At 37.8% G+C, this 14660-nt stretch overlaps 2 protein-coding genes across 2 annotated transcripts; both read left to right on the plus strand.

The window, feature by feature from the left end:
* The first annotated feature begins 2161 nt into the window (after positions 1–2161).
* Positions 2162–5438, plus strand: LOC113061292 (extracellular calcium-sensing receptor-like). Its single transcript, XM_026230321.1, has 6 exons — positions 2162–2388; positions 2590–2881; positions 2967–3794; positions 3919–4146; positions 4310–4433; positions 4525–5438. The coding sequence occupies exons 1-6, from the start codon at positions 2162–2164 to the stop codon at positions 5436–5438; spliced, it is 2613 nt and encodes an 870-aa protein (XP_026086106.1).
* A 5302-nt stretch (positions 5439–10740) lies between these two features.
* On the plus strand, positions 10741–14106 carry LOC113061293 (extracellular calcium-sensing receptor-like). Its single transcript, XM_026230322.1, has 6 exons — positions 10741–10961; positions 11115–11406; positions 11642–12469; positions 12586–12813; positions 12974–13097; positions 13193–14106. The coding sequence occupies exons 1-6, from the start codon at positions 10741–10743 to the stop codon at positions 14104–14106; spliced, it is 2607 nt and encodes an 868-aa protein (XP_026086107.1).
* Positions 14107–14660: the final 554 nt, after the last annotated feature.

The raw sequence follows: 14660 nt of genomic DNA on the forward strand, positions 1-14660 counted from the left end.
AGGGTTAGGGCTAAACAGAGTTAGTTCAATCCACTCTGAGTAGGATGACTGAGTTTAGCGCGTGCACCCTGACTATGAAAAGCCATGATCAATGGCGCTATGAAATTATCATTCACCATGGCAACAGCTCCTGCCAAAAAGACTTCCACATACAACACAGTACTTTAATTTAAAATTACTGTTAGCAGAAGTGAAATCTGGCAGAAATGTAATTTATTTAAATAATATACATTTTTCAAGGTATCCCATGGGCAAATAAATAAATAAATAAAAATAATTTTGGTAGCAGAAAAACATGTAAAAATGTAAACATTTCAAACAGGTAAAGCTTCAAGCGTGCAATGGGTGTGAAGTAACATTACATGACTTAACAAATATTTGACATTCAATAAATTGTCTAGTTCAATGTTCAGCAGCTTTTTCAACATATAGTCCAAAGCTTTTTCACATAAATAAATGTCCTCCAACTAATTTCTTAATTAGGGTAATGAGAAACATTTAACTTCTATTCAGAAGCCAACAGCAAACAGGCAGAGACTCGTAAAATGGGAGGAGAGCCTGCACTAGCACCACTTCAGATTAAATGGAGATGGCAAAAATACCAATTTTAAAATCAAATAGAGAAAAAAAAAACTTAGCTTTTTTTATTTGTAGAACATAAAGATGACCAAATAAACTCTGAATAATTTGTGTTCATATAGTGGTGGTTATGGCATAGATATCTTGCACTACCTTTCCATCTGGCATCCTTCCATTCCATAGAGTAATTAGCTTCATTTATGTAATCAGTGCATCCAACCGCACTGGAAATCCTAAAGAAAATTCTAATTATTAGGTTACTTATAGACAATGATTGTTTATAAGTCGTAGCCAGATGTTATCAAGTAAAATATAGCATGTAGCACACAATGTGACTATGATGTCCAATATGGCCTATTGATCAGAAGAAACGAACATGTACTGGAGAGAGGATATGATGCTACACTGTAAAACACTTTAGCTCAAATGAGTTATATGAACTTAATTTTCCTCCTTAACTCAATTTGTAATTTTAAATTTTGGATATTGAACTAAAGTTTATACATTATTGAAAATTAAATGTAAAGTAATAGGTTGTTATAGTAATAGGAGTTTTATCTAGCTTGTAAAAGTTTATTTAAGTCTGTAAGGGGCAATACACAGAGACCGAAATAATGTACAAAGATGTATTTATTCAGAAGAACTGTTTAAACTCCTAAGAGACATCTGGTGCTTAGATTGTGAAAATAGAGTCACGGTTGTATCAATTTAACTTGTTCTCATTCTCTATTGTCTAACACCCTGAGGAAGGCCTGTTTGGGCTTCTTTTTTTTTTTTTTTTTTACATGTAGCCCTGTCTTACATGAAGGCTTTTTATATTTTGCCTTCTTGGATGTGGATTATTTTTGTTTCTTGGAATCAACTTTTCTTTTAAGATATGTGTGTATTGGATAGATAATCATACACATAAGTCATTGGTGCTTGGACTCTGTATGATGATTGCTGTATACGCGTACATTTTATAGACTGTAATTTTTGCTCAGCTCAGGACAGGTCTCTTCCAACAGTGTCTGTGCAATCAAGCTGATAGTATTGCCAAAAAAAAGTGTATTCTCTAATATATATATATATATATATATATATATATATATATATATATATATATATATATATATATATATATATATATAAATTTATATAAATTTATATTAGCAGTGAGTGAAATCAGCAGTAAAGTTAATAATAATAATACTTCTCTGGTGGAACAGGGATTGTTTAGAACATTTGCACAGCAAAACAGATATGCAAGACTGACATCTAGAGGTCATTCCAAGGAAAACCACTGTCAAGTCGAAAACATGGACAAGTTGATACAAATTACATCTCTAAGCTATAACATTTTCTCTATTTTCTTTTCAGTTCGGCATCTCTAAATAAGCCCCTCCCCCACAACCATTTAAAAAATAGTTATACCCTAAGGGAATCACAAAGTTGTCATTACTTAACATATTAGAATATAGTGATGGGCTGATGACATACTGATTTCCAGGGATGCTCACTTAGCACCACCTGCCCTTTTAAAGCAACACCCCACGAAAATCTTCATCATAAATTAAGCACACTAAGAAATACAGAAACAGGGATGGGGATCACTTGGAACATCTGCCTGTATTTGTCTTTTAACTTTATTTCAGCATCTTATTTCAACACACACAGAACAGGAACCTGTCAGCTACAGGGACATTTCAGGTTGAATGGAATGTACCAGGATGGTGATGTTATATTTGGAGGACTGTTTGAGGTTGACTTCCTCACAGTGTTCCCAGAGCTCAGCTTCAGAACAGAGCCGGAGCCACCATACTGTGAGCAGTGAGTTTTGAGTGCAAAAGGACAGTTGTACAAGGAAAAGGAAAAGGATGGAGGAGAAAGACATTAAAAAAAAAAAAAACTATATACCTAATTGCTCAAATTATGTTTTAATCCTTCATTGATTCACTTTTTCTTATTTTCACTGCTAATATCAATCCAGAACAGGTAAATCCACATTTATTTTACTTTTCTTTTTTTTAGATTTGATATGGAAAGCTTCCAGCAGGCACAGACCATGGCTTTCGCAATAGATGAGATCAATAGGAATCCAAACCTACTGCCAAACATCACTCTTGGTTACCATGTTTACGACAACTGTGTGATGCTAGGTATGGCATTCCGGGCTGCCTTATCCTTAACTAGTGGAACAGAGGAGACCTTTTCTAACCTCAACTGCACTGGCCCACCACCAGTGATTGGAATTGTGGGGGATTCAAGTTCAACTGTTTCCATTGCGATTTCAAGTATTCTGGGGCTGTTTCGAGTACCTATAGTAAGAAAAGTCTTCATTATTATTATTATTATTATTTTGTTTCTGTGTCTCATGCATTCCCCTCTCTCACCATTTCCCTAATTAGGTTAGTCACTACGCCACCTGCTCCTGTTTAAGTGACAGGAAAAAGTACCCCTCTTTTTTCAGAACAATCCCCAGTGATGCCTTCCAGGTGCGGGCTATGGTTCAGATCTTAAAATATTTCGAATGGACCTGGGTTGGTCTCATCTACAGCGATGATGACTATGGAATCTACGCGGCTCAGTCCTTCCAGCAGGAAATGCATTTGTTTGGACATTGTGTTGCCTTTTCTGAAATCCTGCCCCATGATAACAACCCCAGAGATATTCAGCATATAACAGGAGTGATTGAAGCCTCTACAGCTAGAGTGGTGGTTGTTTTTTCCACTCCATCTTTTCTGATACCTTTGATAGATGAGGTTGTGTTGCAGAACATGACAGGCAGGCAGTGGATCGCCAGTGAAGCTTGGGCCACATCTTTCGTACACCACACTCCACGTTTACTGCCCTTCCTGAGGGGCACACTAGGCATCGCTATCAGGCGTGGAGAGATCCAGGGGCTTCATGATTTTCTACTACGTCTCCGTCCCAGCAATGATCCAAAAAATAATATGTTGAGGATCTTTTGGGAGAAGATGTTCAGGTGCAGTTTCGAAACTGGGGGTAGAGAGACAGATGGAAAGCAAGAGAAAAAGTTGTGTACAGGACAGGAGGATCTAAGCATCACAGACACACCATACACTGATGTTTCAGAGCTGAGGGCCTCTTATAATGTCTATAAAGCAGTTTATGCCCTGGCACATGCACTTCATGACCTGATGCAGTGTGAAGAGGGGAGAGGACCATTCAATGGGAACAGCTGTGCTGACATGACAAACCTGAAACCTTGGCAGGTAAGAACAGGTACAATTCAGATTCTTTCCAGGCTTATATAAGGGATGGTGTGGAAAAGCAAAATATTTGCACTATATTAATCCAAATTTCATTTAACACCTGTCCTGTCTACCAACTGTACAGCTGGTTCACTACCTACAGAAAGTGAACTTCACCACAGGTTTTGGGGATCATGTGTCATTTGATAAGAATGGAGATGCTCTGGCCATCTATGATGTGCTGAACTGGCAGCCAAGCTCTGATGGATCGATAAGGGTCCAAACGGTTGGTGTAGTAAATGAAGAGGCAGCAACAGGGATGTTGCTCACACTGAATGATGATGCATTATATTGGAACTTTGAGCCAAAAAAAGTAACTAGCATTGCTTGTTGCCATCCTTTTTGCAGACATAGTCTAAAAAAGTCAATAGCTATGAAAAGACAAATGAGAAAACATTAATGGAAAGGCTGTGCTTGTCATTATGTAAAAGAGATGATAGACAAACACATGACTGATAATAGATGATCTCTTTCAGCCCCCAAGGTCTGTGTGCAGTGAAAGCTGCCCCCCAGGCACCAGACAAGCCACAAGGAAAGGTTTTCCTGTCTGCTGTTTTGACTGCCTGCCATGTGGAGATGGAGAGATTTCTAATACAACAGGTGAGTTGATTATTTTTTGGCAATATAATTTGAATGTGATTTCCTCTTAAAATCCCTTTAAAAACTCACTTTCTGTCTTTTTTACTCATAGATGCTATTGAGTGCACAGTGTGTCCAGATGAGTTCTGGTCCAATTCATATAAGGATCAGTGTGTCCTCAAAGAAGTAGAGTTTCTGTCCTACGAGGATCCACTGGGAATCTCTCTGACAACTGCTTCCCTGCTTGGTGCCTGCTTCTGTGCTCTTGTTATGGTCATCTTTGCTCTTCACCATAACACTCCCATAGTACGTGCTAACAACTCAGAGCTCAGCTTCCTACTTCTGTTGTCACTCAAACTGTGTTTCCTGTGTGTGCTGCTATTCATTGGAAGGCCACAATTGTGGACATGTCAGTTAAGACATGCTCTGTTTGGCATAAGTTTTGTACTGTGCATCTCTAGCATCCTGGTCAAGACTATGGTGGTAATAGCTGTTTTCAAGTCATCTCGACCAGAGGGCAAAGGCGCTATGAAATGGTTTGGAGCAGCTCAACAAAGATGCACAGTTCTGGTCTTAACAGCCATCCAGGTTGTGATATGTGCAGTCTGGCTATCAACTGCCTCTCCAACACCCAATAAAAACACCCAGTATATCCGCTCTAAAATAGTATATGAATGTGCTATTGGCTCAGTGGCTGGTTTTTCTATGCTGCTGGCATACATTGGACTGTTAGCAGCAGTAAGTTTCCTGTTAGCTTTCCTAGCGAGAAATCTTCCAGATAATTTTAATGAAGCAAAGTTCATCACTTTTAGCATGTTGATCTTCTGTGCTGTGTGGATTGCATTTGTTCCAGCATATGTGAGCTCTCCAGGGAAATATGCAGTAGCTGTAGAGATATTTGCCATTTTAGCTTCTAGTTTTGGGTTACTGGTGGCCATATTTGCCCCAAAGTGCTACATCATCCTTTTACATCCAGAGAGAAACACTAAAAAAGCCATCATGGGAAGAGAAGCACAAAAGAAATAGTTTTACATTACTTTGGTGTAAAACGGTAAATTCAGATTTGACACTGCTTTATCATTTTGGGTTTCTCCTCTGTAAACAAACAAGCAACATCTTGGCAATGCCTATATCTTTGTACTTTATTTTTATTTGTTGTTAATTGTTATTTTAATGTTGTTTTCAGTTTATACATGAAAGAATTAAGCTTTGTTTTTGTTACTTTTGATAAGAAAAAAAACTCTCAGCTTTCAAATTCTATCCAATTTATCATGCAATCTGCAAAATAAATGCCTTTTAATGCTCTTTAATGTGGCATGACAGATTGCAGCAGCAGTGATCATCTTAACCTCCGTAATACCAGGCAGCCATAGGGGAAGTTTCACATTATTGCCAGGGTTGGGGTTATGTCACCTACCGCCAGACCACAAGCTCTGAATTTTTAATTATTAATTTTTTTTACATACCGTATATACCATATTTTGTACATTTCAATTATTTATAGCCTATATAATTTATTATAAAAAAATACATTTACAATTAACAATGAATGTTCGGCTATACAAAGAATGGAATAAAATCTTGTATATCTTGTGTATAAGAATCTGCCTCTTTTGCTGTATCAGTATTAGCGACAGTAGAATAAATATTTGAAGTGTCAGAGTTAGAGACATCCACTCTTTTAGTTGTGGGTTTATAAAAAATAAAAATAAAAAGGTTGAATATCCATTTTGTTTATTTAGCATATCTCTGCAGACTAAAGCAGTTACAGAACAAGAAGAGAGTTCACTCCAGTGATACTTTGAGAGCTGCAAATGTACAGAGATTCTTTTAAGAAATATTTTAAAACAGTTTACTTTTGAATAAATTAGAATAAACTATTGAATAAATACCTGTGGTTATGTTTGTTTTCTTCTAAAAGAGAAGAAAAGTAATCGGATCTAGCAGTTTTTAATGCTTTTCTGTAGGATAGGTTACTTTCCCGCCAAGCAATACGAAATACCTCTAGTTTTGTTTTCCTCTAGCTGCGCTCCATTTTTCGGGCTGCTCTCTTTAGGGTGCGAGTGTGCTCATTATACCATGGTGTCAAACTGTTTTCCTTAACCTTCCTTAAGCGTAAAGGAGCAACTGTATTTAAAGTGCTAGAAAAGAGAGAGTCCATAGTTTATGTTACATCATCAAGTTGTTCTGAGGTTTTGGATATGCTATGGAATTTGGATACATCAGGAATATAACTTAAAAAGCAGTCTTTTGTGGTAGAAGTGATGGTTCTTCCATACTTGTAACAAGAAGTAGAATTTACAATTTTGGCTATATGAAGTTTGCACAAAACTAAATAATTATCTGAGATATCATCACTTGTCTGCATAATTTCAACACTATCAACATCAATTCCATGTGACAGTATTAAATCTAGAGTATTATTTCGACAAGGAGTAGGTCCTGAAACATGTTGTCTAACCCCAATAGAGTTCAGAATATCTATAAATGTTGATCCCAATGCATCTTTTTCATTATCGACATGGATATTAAAATCACCAACTATTAAAACTTTATCTGCAGCCAGAACTAACTCGGACGTAAAATCACCAAACTCTTATATAAAGTCTGTATGGTGCCCTGGTGGCCTGTATACAGTAGCCAGTACAAACATAACGGGATTTATCATTAATTTTTGTTTCCCTGGATAGTGTTATATAAAGCACCATTACTTCAAATGAGTTGTACTTGAAGCCTGCCCTCTGAGAAATCCTGAAAACATTGTTATAAATTGAAGCAACACCTCCCACTTTGCCTTTTAGATTAAATTTAAAAATTAAATGTATGCATTTAGCAGACACTTTTATCCAAAGCGACTTACAGTGCATTCAAGCTATCAATTTTTTACCTGTTTTAGATGCGGCTCATGATTATAACAGTAATCTTGCGGGGTTGACTCATTTAAAATAATGTAATCATCAGGTTTTAGCCAGGTTTCTGTCAAACAGAGCACATCTAGATTATGATCAGTTATCATATTATTTACAAAAAGTGTTTTCGTAGAAAGGGATCTGATATTCAATAAGCCAAGGTTTATCATTTGTTTATCCATATTGCATCTGTTTTTTATGTGTTAAACCTCAATTAAATTGTTAATCTTAACTTAACTTTGGTTTGGACGTTTTTTGTATTTTCTAATTCGGGGAACAGACACAGTCTCTATAGTGTGATATCTAGGTGAAAGAGTCTCTATGTGCTGAGAATTAGCTGATCTCTGTGCTGTGAGTCAGCTAGCAGATGGTCGGTTTAGCCAGTCTGTCTGCTTCCTGACCTGGGCCCCAGTTAGTTAAGTATAAACACTAAGACTATTTGCCATATTTCTAGAGAGAAGAGTGGCGCCACCCCAGGAGGGATGAAGACCATCTCTTTTCAACAGGTCAAGTCTGCCCCAAAAGCTCGTCCAATTGTCTATGAAACCTATGTCATTCTGTGGGCACCACATCCAGCCATTGAGTGATGACAATCTGCTATGCATCTCGTCACCACGGTAAGCAGGGAGGGGACCAGAGCATATTACAGTGTCTGACATCGTGCTTGCAAGTTCACACACCTCTTTAATGTTATTTTTTGTGATCTTCAACTGGCGAAGTCAAACATCATTAGCGCCAGCATGAATAACAATCTTACTGTATTTACGTTTAGCATTAGCCAGCACTTTTAAATTTGCCAAGATGTCAGGCGCTCTGGCTCCAGGTAAACATTTGACTATGGTGGCTGGTGTCTCTATATTCACGTTCCGTACAATAGAATCACCAATAACTAGAGCACTTTCATCAGGTTTCTCAGTGGGTGCATCACTGAGTGGGGAGAACATGTTTAATGTTTTGATCGGAACAGTAGAGCGGTGTTTTGACCCATGACTACGCTGCCTCACTGTCACCCAGTTTCCATGCTGCAGGGGCTCTGTTGCCGGAACCGGACAATGTACAGGAATCCCTGAGCTAGACGCATCCAAAGCCGATTCTAGAGCCCTAACATTCTTACTGTCCTCAATTAAAGTTTGAATGCTTGTCTCTAATTCTGAAATCTTCTCTGTCAGCCTAACTATTTCCCTACATTTATCACATGTGAATCCCTCATCTGTGACAGAGATAGATAAGCTGTACATGTGACAAAAGGTGCAAATAACAAGAGCAGGAGAAGCCATTACTCACCGTGCTTGATGAAATATTGTGATCGTTTGATGAACTTGTGAAAAACTGGAGCGAGAGAGAGGAGAGGAAAAAAGAAACAGCGATAGGTTTAAATGAAAACGCTAATGACAAGCTAACGAGTGCAAACGCTTTGCAGGTGTACTGCACTAACAGGTATAAAATAAAAGTGAACGATCAAAATTAATCTGATTAAGACTGATCGATAATATCAGAAATATGGTGTGAATTAAGTTATATTGTATCACTTTAAAAAAAACTTGATAAAGAAAAGAATGATAGTAAGATAAAGATTATAGAAAAAAAAAAAAAAAAAAAAAAGCTACACGGAGCTACGATAAGCAACCGAAGGCCAACCGAAAGTAGAGAAAACACTGTCCAACAGCGATACCCGCCAATACAAATAAAATGAGAAAATGAGAATATATTTATTTTATTAATAGATCTGGAAAAATCGATTGGTCTGGGTGGGCCCTTAAACTCCGCCTATGCAAGCAGCCATAGCTTTTAAATGAACATCAGAAAGATCACAAGAAAATATTGTAAGATACAGTACAATTTATCGAAATATATCTTGTTTCAGGTAATCAGTGTTTTAACTGCTGAAAATGTCAATAAAACACCTTGTTGAACAATGTCACATAACTAAATTTATCTCAGGAAAGCCATGTCCATAGATCATTAGTTCGCAAAAACTCTAAAGAGGAGTACCTTGCTAAATATACTTAATTTAATAATAGCTTAATCATTTATGTTTGTCTGTCAAGAAAACAAATTAAAGGCACAATATGTAAGATTTTTTTATTTTTTATTAAAATATCCCAAAAACACTAGAACAGTGTTATATAATTTGCCGACTTGTGTACTTACATTATCCCAAATGTTTCTAATAATGTTTAAATCCAGAGAAAATAAGCAAGTTTAACTAGTGACACAGACCATGTCAAAAAGTGTCATTGTTTCGCCTGCCAGTGACCTCATAACCCCTCGATTTCCGATTTTTGTTTTGTAGAAAACATTCAAACACCAAAGACGTTTTAATAGATTGGTGACGGCTGCACAGGGTAACATTATAACAGAACTTTCAAATATATCAAGTATGATAAAACAGCGCTGCTTTTTTCCCCACATACACGCAACCAGAAGGAGTGGAAGCGGTTGACTGTGGCATAATAAAAGCTCCGCTGCTTTCGAGCCATGTGTCACGCTCGTTCAGTGGCCTTGTTTCGCTTCAGTGGCTTTCAGCCTCACCCTGCTTCATTCTATTACATTAATAAACTATGAGCTTATCCATGAACAGGATTTCTGCCCGAGTCCTGTAGGATTGCATTGGCTGTTGGGATGAAGACAACATCTCCCATGATTCCACACTCAGTCACAGCGTCATCAAACTATGCCTTTGTTTCTTCGTTTGTTAAAAATTATATATTGTGCCTTTAACTGAGTCCCCACTGATAAGCTACTACTAAATATATTATAGAAACTTTTTTTTTTTTCTTAAAGTAGCTTTGCAGCCATTTGTATCATGAAAAAAGACACTATAAAAAATATACTTGATTGGAATTAAATTGAATTAAATGCTTCTGCAACTGCACCTTGTTCATTATTTGTTGCTTTTGATACTACCTAGCAGACTCCATAAAATATTCATAGATTAATACAAAGCATTCTTCTTAGTATTACCATTTGATGCTATCACTGTACCCTGGTACTGCAACATTTTTCTGTTTTTAGTGCTCAGCCGAAGTCCAATGTGTGCCTGACATCTAGAGGACATTCTGAGAAAAATCACTGTCAAGCAGAATAGATGGACAAGTAGATATAAGTAGTATTTTATTTTATTATTTATTTTATTTTTTGCTCCTAATTTCTAAATGATCTCAGAAGTAATTTTAGTTTTTCTTCTCCAGCTAAAGGGCTGATTTAGAAAAATAATGCACACATCAGAACTACCCTGACAGCAAAGTAAACAAAAATAAAATCCAACAGTTGTAAGTTTTAATAAATAATAAAGAGATTGGAAGGTGGCATCAAGTTTCCCAGGTATGGCACCACCCACTCTTTTAAAATAACACTCCACACAATCTTTAATATAAATTAGTGAGCCGAATGGGTGGGTGGCTCAGAAAAAGCAAGAGATGTGGATCACTCTGTATATTTCTCTATACCTGTCCTCTATCTGCATATATGCAGCTTCAGTCCTCAAATCAGACAAATGTCAGCTCCAGGGACACTTTCGGTTGAACGGCATGTACCAGGATGGAGATGTTATACTAGGAGGCTTGTTTCAGGTTCATTTCTTCACAGTTTTACCACATCTGAGCTTTAAAACAGTACCAGATCCACCATACTGCGAAAAGTGAGTCTGGAGCCAGGAATGTGAATATACAGTACTCTTTGCCTTCTTTTAACCTCAGTTATTTTGAAATGCAGCCTTGCTCAAATGATGTATTTACAAAAATCTGAATTGAAACCACTGTTCATTTCAACATATAACTTTTGTTTTTCTTAGATTTGATATGGAAAGCTTCCAGCAGGCACAGACCATGGCTTTCGCAATAGATGAGATTAATAAAAATCCAAACTTACTGCCTAACATCACTCTTGGTTACCATCTTTATGACAACTGTGTGAGACTAGGAATGGCGTTCCGGGCTGCCATGTCCCTAATAAGTGGGACTGAGAAGTCCTTCTCCAACCTCAACTGCACTGGTCCTTCACCAGTAGTTGGTATTGTGGGGGATCCAAGTTCAACTCCTTCTATTGCGATTTCCAGTGTTCTAGGACTATTTAGAGTACCTATAGTAAGATGGGATGAAAAAAGTACAAACACGCTGTATGCATATGTTTTTTGCATATGTATGTTTTTTGCACTTTTCAGTTAAATGTTGTCCTTTTCAACCATGTATATCGACAATTTGTTTATTATAGAATTTACTTCATCATTTGCTTTTGCATGAAGAAATAAGATTAATAATAAAATTGTATATATATATATTTCTTGTGTCTTTTACCCTCTCTCAACATCTAACTTTTTAGGTTAGTTACTATGCCACCTGTTCCTGTTTAAGTGACAGGAAAAAGTACCCCTCTTTCTTCAGAACAATCCCCAGTGACGCCTTCCAGGTGCGGGCTATGGTTCAGATCTTGAGACATTTCGGATGGACCTGGGTTGGTCTCATCTACAGCGATGATGACTATGGAATCTACGCTGCTCAGTCCTTCCATCAAGAAATGCAGCTGTTTGGACATTGTGTTGCTTTTTCTGAAATCCTGCCTCATGATAACAACCTCAGAGACATTCAACATATAACTGGAGTGATTGAGGCCTCTACAGCTAGAGTGGTGGTTGTTTTTTCCACTTCATCCTTTTTGTTACCTTTGATGGAGGAAGTGGTGTTGCAGAACATGACTGGCAGACAGTGGATTGCGAGTGAAGCTTGGGCCACATCACCTGTATATCACACTCCACGTTTACTGCCATATCTGGGGGGCACACTTGGCATTGCCGTTAGACGTGGAAAGATCCAGGGGCTTCATGACTTTTTACTACATATTCATCCAAGCAATGAACCAAGAAATAATATGCTGAGGATATTCTGGGAGAACATGTTTGGGTGCAGTTTTGAAACTGGGGGTACAGTGGAAGATGGAGAGCAAGTGAAAAATATATGTACGGGACAGGAGGATCTGAGCATCACAAATACACCATACACTGATGTTTCTGGGTTGAGAGCAGCTTATAATGTCTATAAGGCAGTTTATGCCCTGGCACATGCACTTCATGACCTGATGCAGTGTGAACAGGGGAGAGGACCATTCAGTGAGAACACATGTGCCGACATAACCAGATTGAAACCCTGGCAGGTATAGGAAAATTAGGCATATAGACCAGCTTTATGTGTAAAAGCAAAATATTTGCTTTATATTAATTCAAATTTCAGATAAACATATAACACCTGTCCTGTCTACGAACTGTACAGCTGGTTCACTACCTACAGAAAGTGAACTTCACCACAGGTTTTGGGGATCATGTGTCATTCGATAAGAATGGAGATGCTCTGGCCATCTATGATGTGCTGAACTGGCAGCCAAGCTCTGATGGATCGATAAGGATCTACACAGTTGGTGTGGTAAATGAAGGAGCGACAACAGGAATGGTTCTAACCCTGGATGAGGATGCAATATACTGGAACTTTGAACCAAAAAAAGTATCTAACATTGCTTGTTAATGTCATCCTTTATGGAGATATACAGTCTAAATAAAAGTCAATACTATGATAGGACAAATGAGATTAATAGAGGACAAGATTGTCATTATGTAAAAGAGATGAGAGACACATGGCTGATAACAGATGATGTCTCTTTCAGCCCCCAAGGTCTGTTTGCAGTGAGAGCTGTCCCCCAGGCACCAGACGAGCCACACGCAAGGGCCTTCCTGTCTGCTGTTTTGACTGCCTGCCATGCGGAGATGGAGATATTTCAAACACAACAGGTGCTTATTTTATTGAGGAGATTAATGTTTGAAAATTCGAATGTAACTCAGTTCCCTCTTACATTTTTCACCTTCTCTCTCTTACTTAATCGCAGATGCTATTGAGTGTATAACATGTCCAGATGAGTTCTGGTCCAGTCCAGATAATGATCAGTGTGTCCCAAAAGAAGTAGAATTTCTGTCCTATGAGGAACCTCTGGGCATATCCTTGACCACTGCATCTCTGCTTGGCACTTGTATCTCTGGTCTTGTGATGATCGTCTTCGCTCATCACCGTAACACTCCAATAGTACGTGCCAACAATTCAGAACTCAGCTTCCTGCTGCTGTTGTCACTCAAAATGTGTTTCCTGTGTGTACTACTGTTCATTGGCCAGCCACAGTTGTGGACATGTCAGTTAAGACATGCTGTGTTTGGCATAAGCTTTGTCCTGTGTATTTCCAGCATTCTGGTAAAGACTATGGTGGTAATAGCTGTGTTTAAGTCATCTCGACCAGAGGGCAAAAGTGCAATGAAATGGTTTGGAGCAGTTCAACAAAGATGCACAGTTCTGCTCCTAACAGCACTTCAGGTTGTGATATGTGCAGTCTGGTTATCAACTGCCTCTCCAACACCACATAAAAATAACCAGTATACTCGCTCTAAAATAGTATATGAATGTGCTATTGGCTCAGTGGCTGGTTTTTCTATGCTGCTGGCATACATTGGACTGTTAGCAGCAGTAAGTTTCCTGTTAGCTTTCCTGGCGAGAAATCTTCCAGATAATTTTAATGAAGCAAAGTTCATCACATTTAGCATGTTGATCTTCTGTGCTGTGTGGATTGCATTTGTTCCAGCATATGTGAGCTCTCCAGGGAAATATGCTGTAGCTGTAGAGATATTCGCCATTTTAGCTTCTAGTTTTGGATTATTGGTGGCCATATTTGCCCCAAAGTGCTACATCATCCTTTTACATCCAGAGAGAAACACTAAAAATGCCATCATGGGAAGAGAAACACCAAATAAATAGTTTAATATTCTGTCTGCTTATCTCTGGTATATGAATCTTCAAATCCATCAATGCCCTGCTTGTAGACATATGCATTAGTGTTCCTATTGTATGTAATTAAAACACATGGTTTACAGTACATGCAGATGACTCATAGAATGCCTGTTTTGCATACTGTATTGAAACATGATATACTCACTAAAGTAACAGTAAAATGTAATAAATAAATAAATGCTTTTTACTACAGTTTTATTTGCTCATGTGTTTCTTTTTTCTTTTTTTTTTCTTTTTTTTTAATCAGCATGTCCTTCATATGCAGGGTCAACGTGTGCATAATAGGTATATAGGCACCTAGGGTGGCAGCACAGTCTTTGTAGCAAAAAGGAGAGATTTAATTTTAAATGTATTTTATTGGACATTCATTTAGAATGATTGCACTCATATCAATGTTATAATTTACCCTTACTTATTCTAAATTTAAATGAACTTTCCTTCAAAGTATTGCTGCCTAGTGAGAGCCCAGACCTAAATCCAATCGAAAAACTTGTGGAAAAGGTGTGGGGTGGGGGTTTTCA

Source organism: Carassius auratus, chromosome 43 (genome assembly GCF_003368295.1).
Source record: "Carassius auratus strain Wakin chromosome 43, ASM336829v1, whole genome shotgun sequence".
Taxonomy (NCBI): Eukaryota; Metazoa; Chordata; class Actinopteri; order Cypriniformes; family Cyprinidae; genus Carassius; species Carassius auratus.

Coding starts and splice junctions, on each gene's coding strand:
- LOC113061292 (XM_026230321.1), top strand. CDS start 2,162: ATGGGGATCACTTGGAACATCTGCCTGTATTTGTCTTTTAACTTTATT. Junction 2,882..2,966: donor GGCTGTTTCGAGTACCTATA/GTAAGAAAAGTC, acceptor TTCCCTAATTAG/GTTAGTCACTACGCCACCTG. Junction 4,434..4,524: donor AGAGATTTCTAATACAACAG/GTGAGTTGATTA, acceptor TTTTACTCATAG/ATGCTATTGAGTGCACAGTG.
- LOC113061293 (XM_026230322.1), top strand. CDS start 10,741: ATGTGGATCACTCTGTATATTTCTCTATACCTGTCCTCTATCTGCATA. Junction 10,962..11,114: donor GATCCACCATACTGCGAAAA/GTGAGTCTGGAG, acceptor TGTTTTTCTTAG/ATTTGATATGGAAAGCTTCC. Junction 12,470..12,585: donor CCAGATTGAAACCCTGGCAG/GTATAGGAAAAT, acceptor CGAACTGTACAG/CTGGTTCACTACCTACAGAA.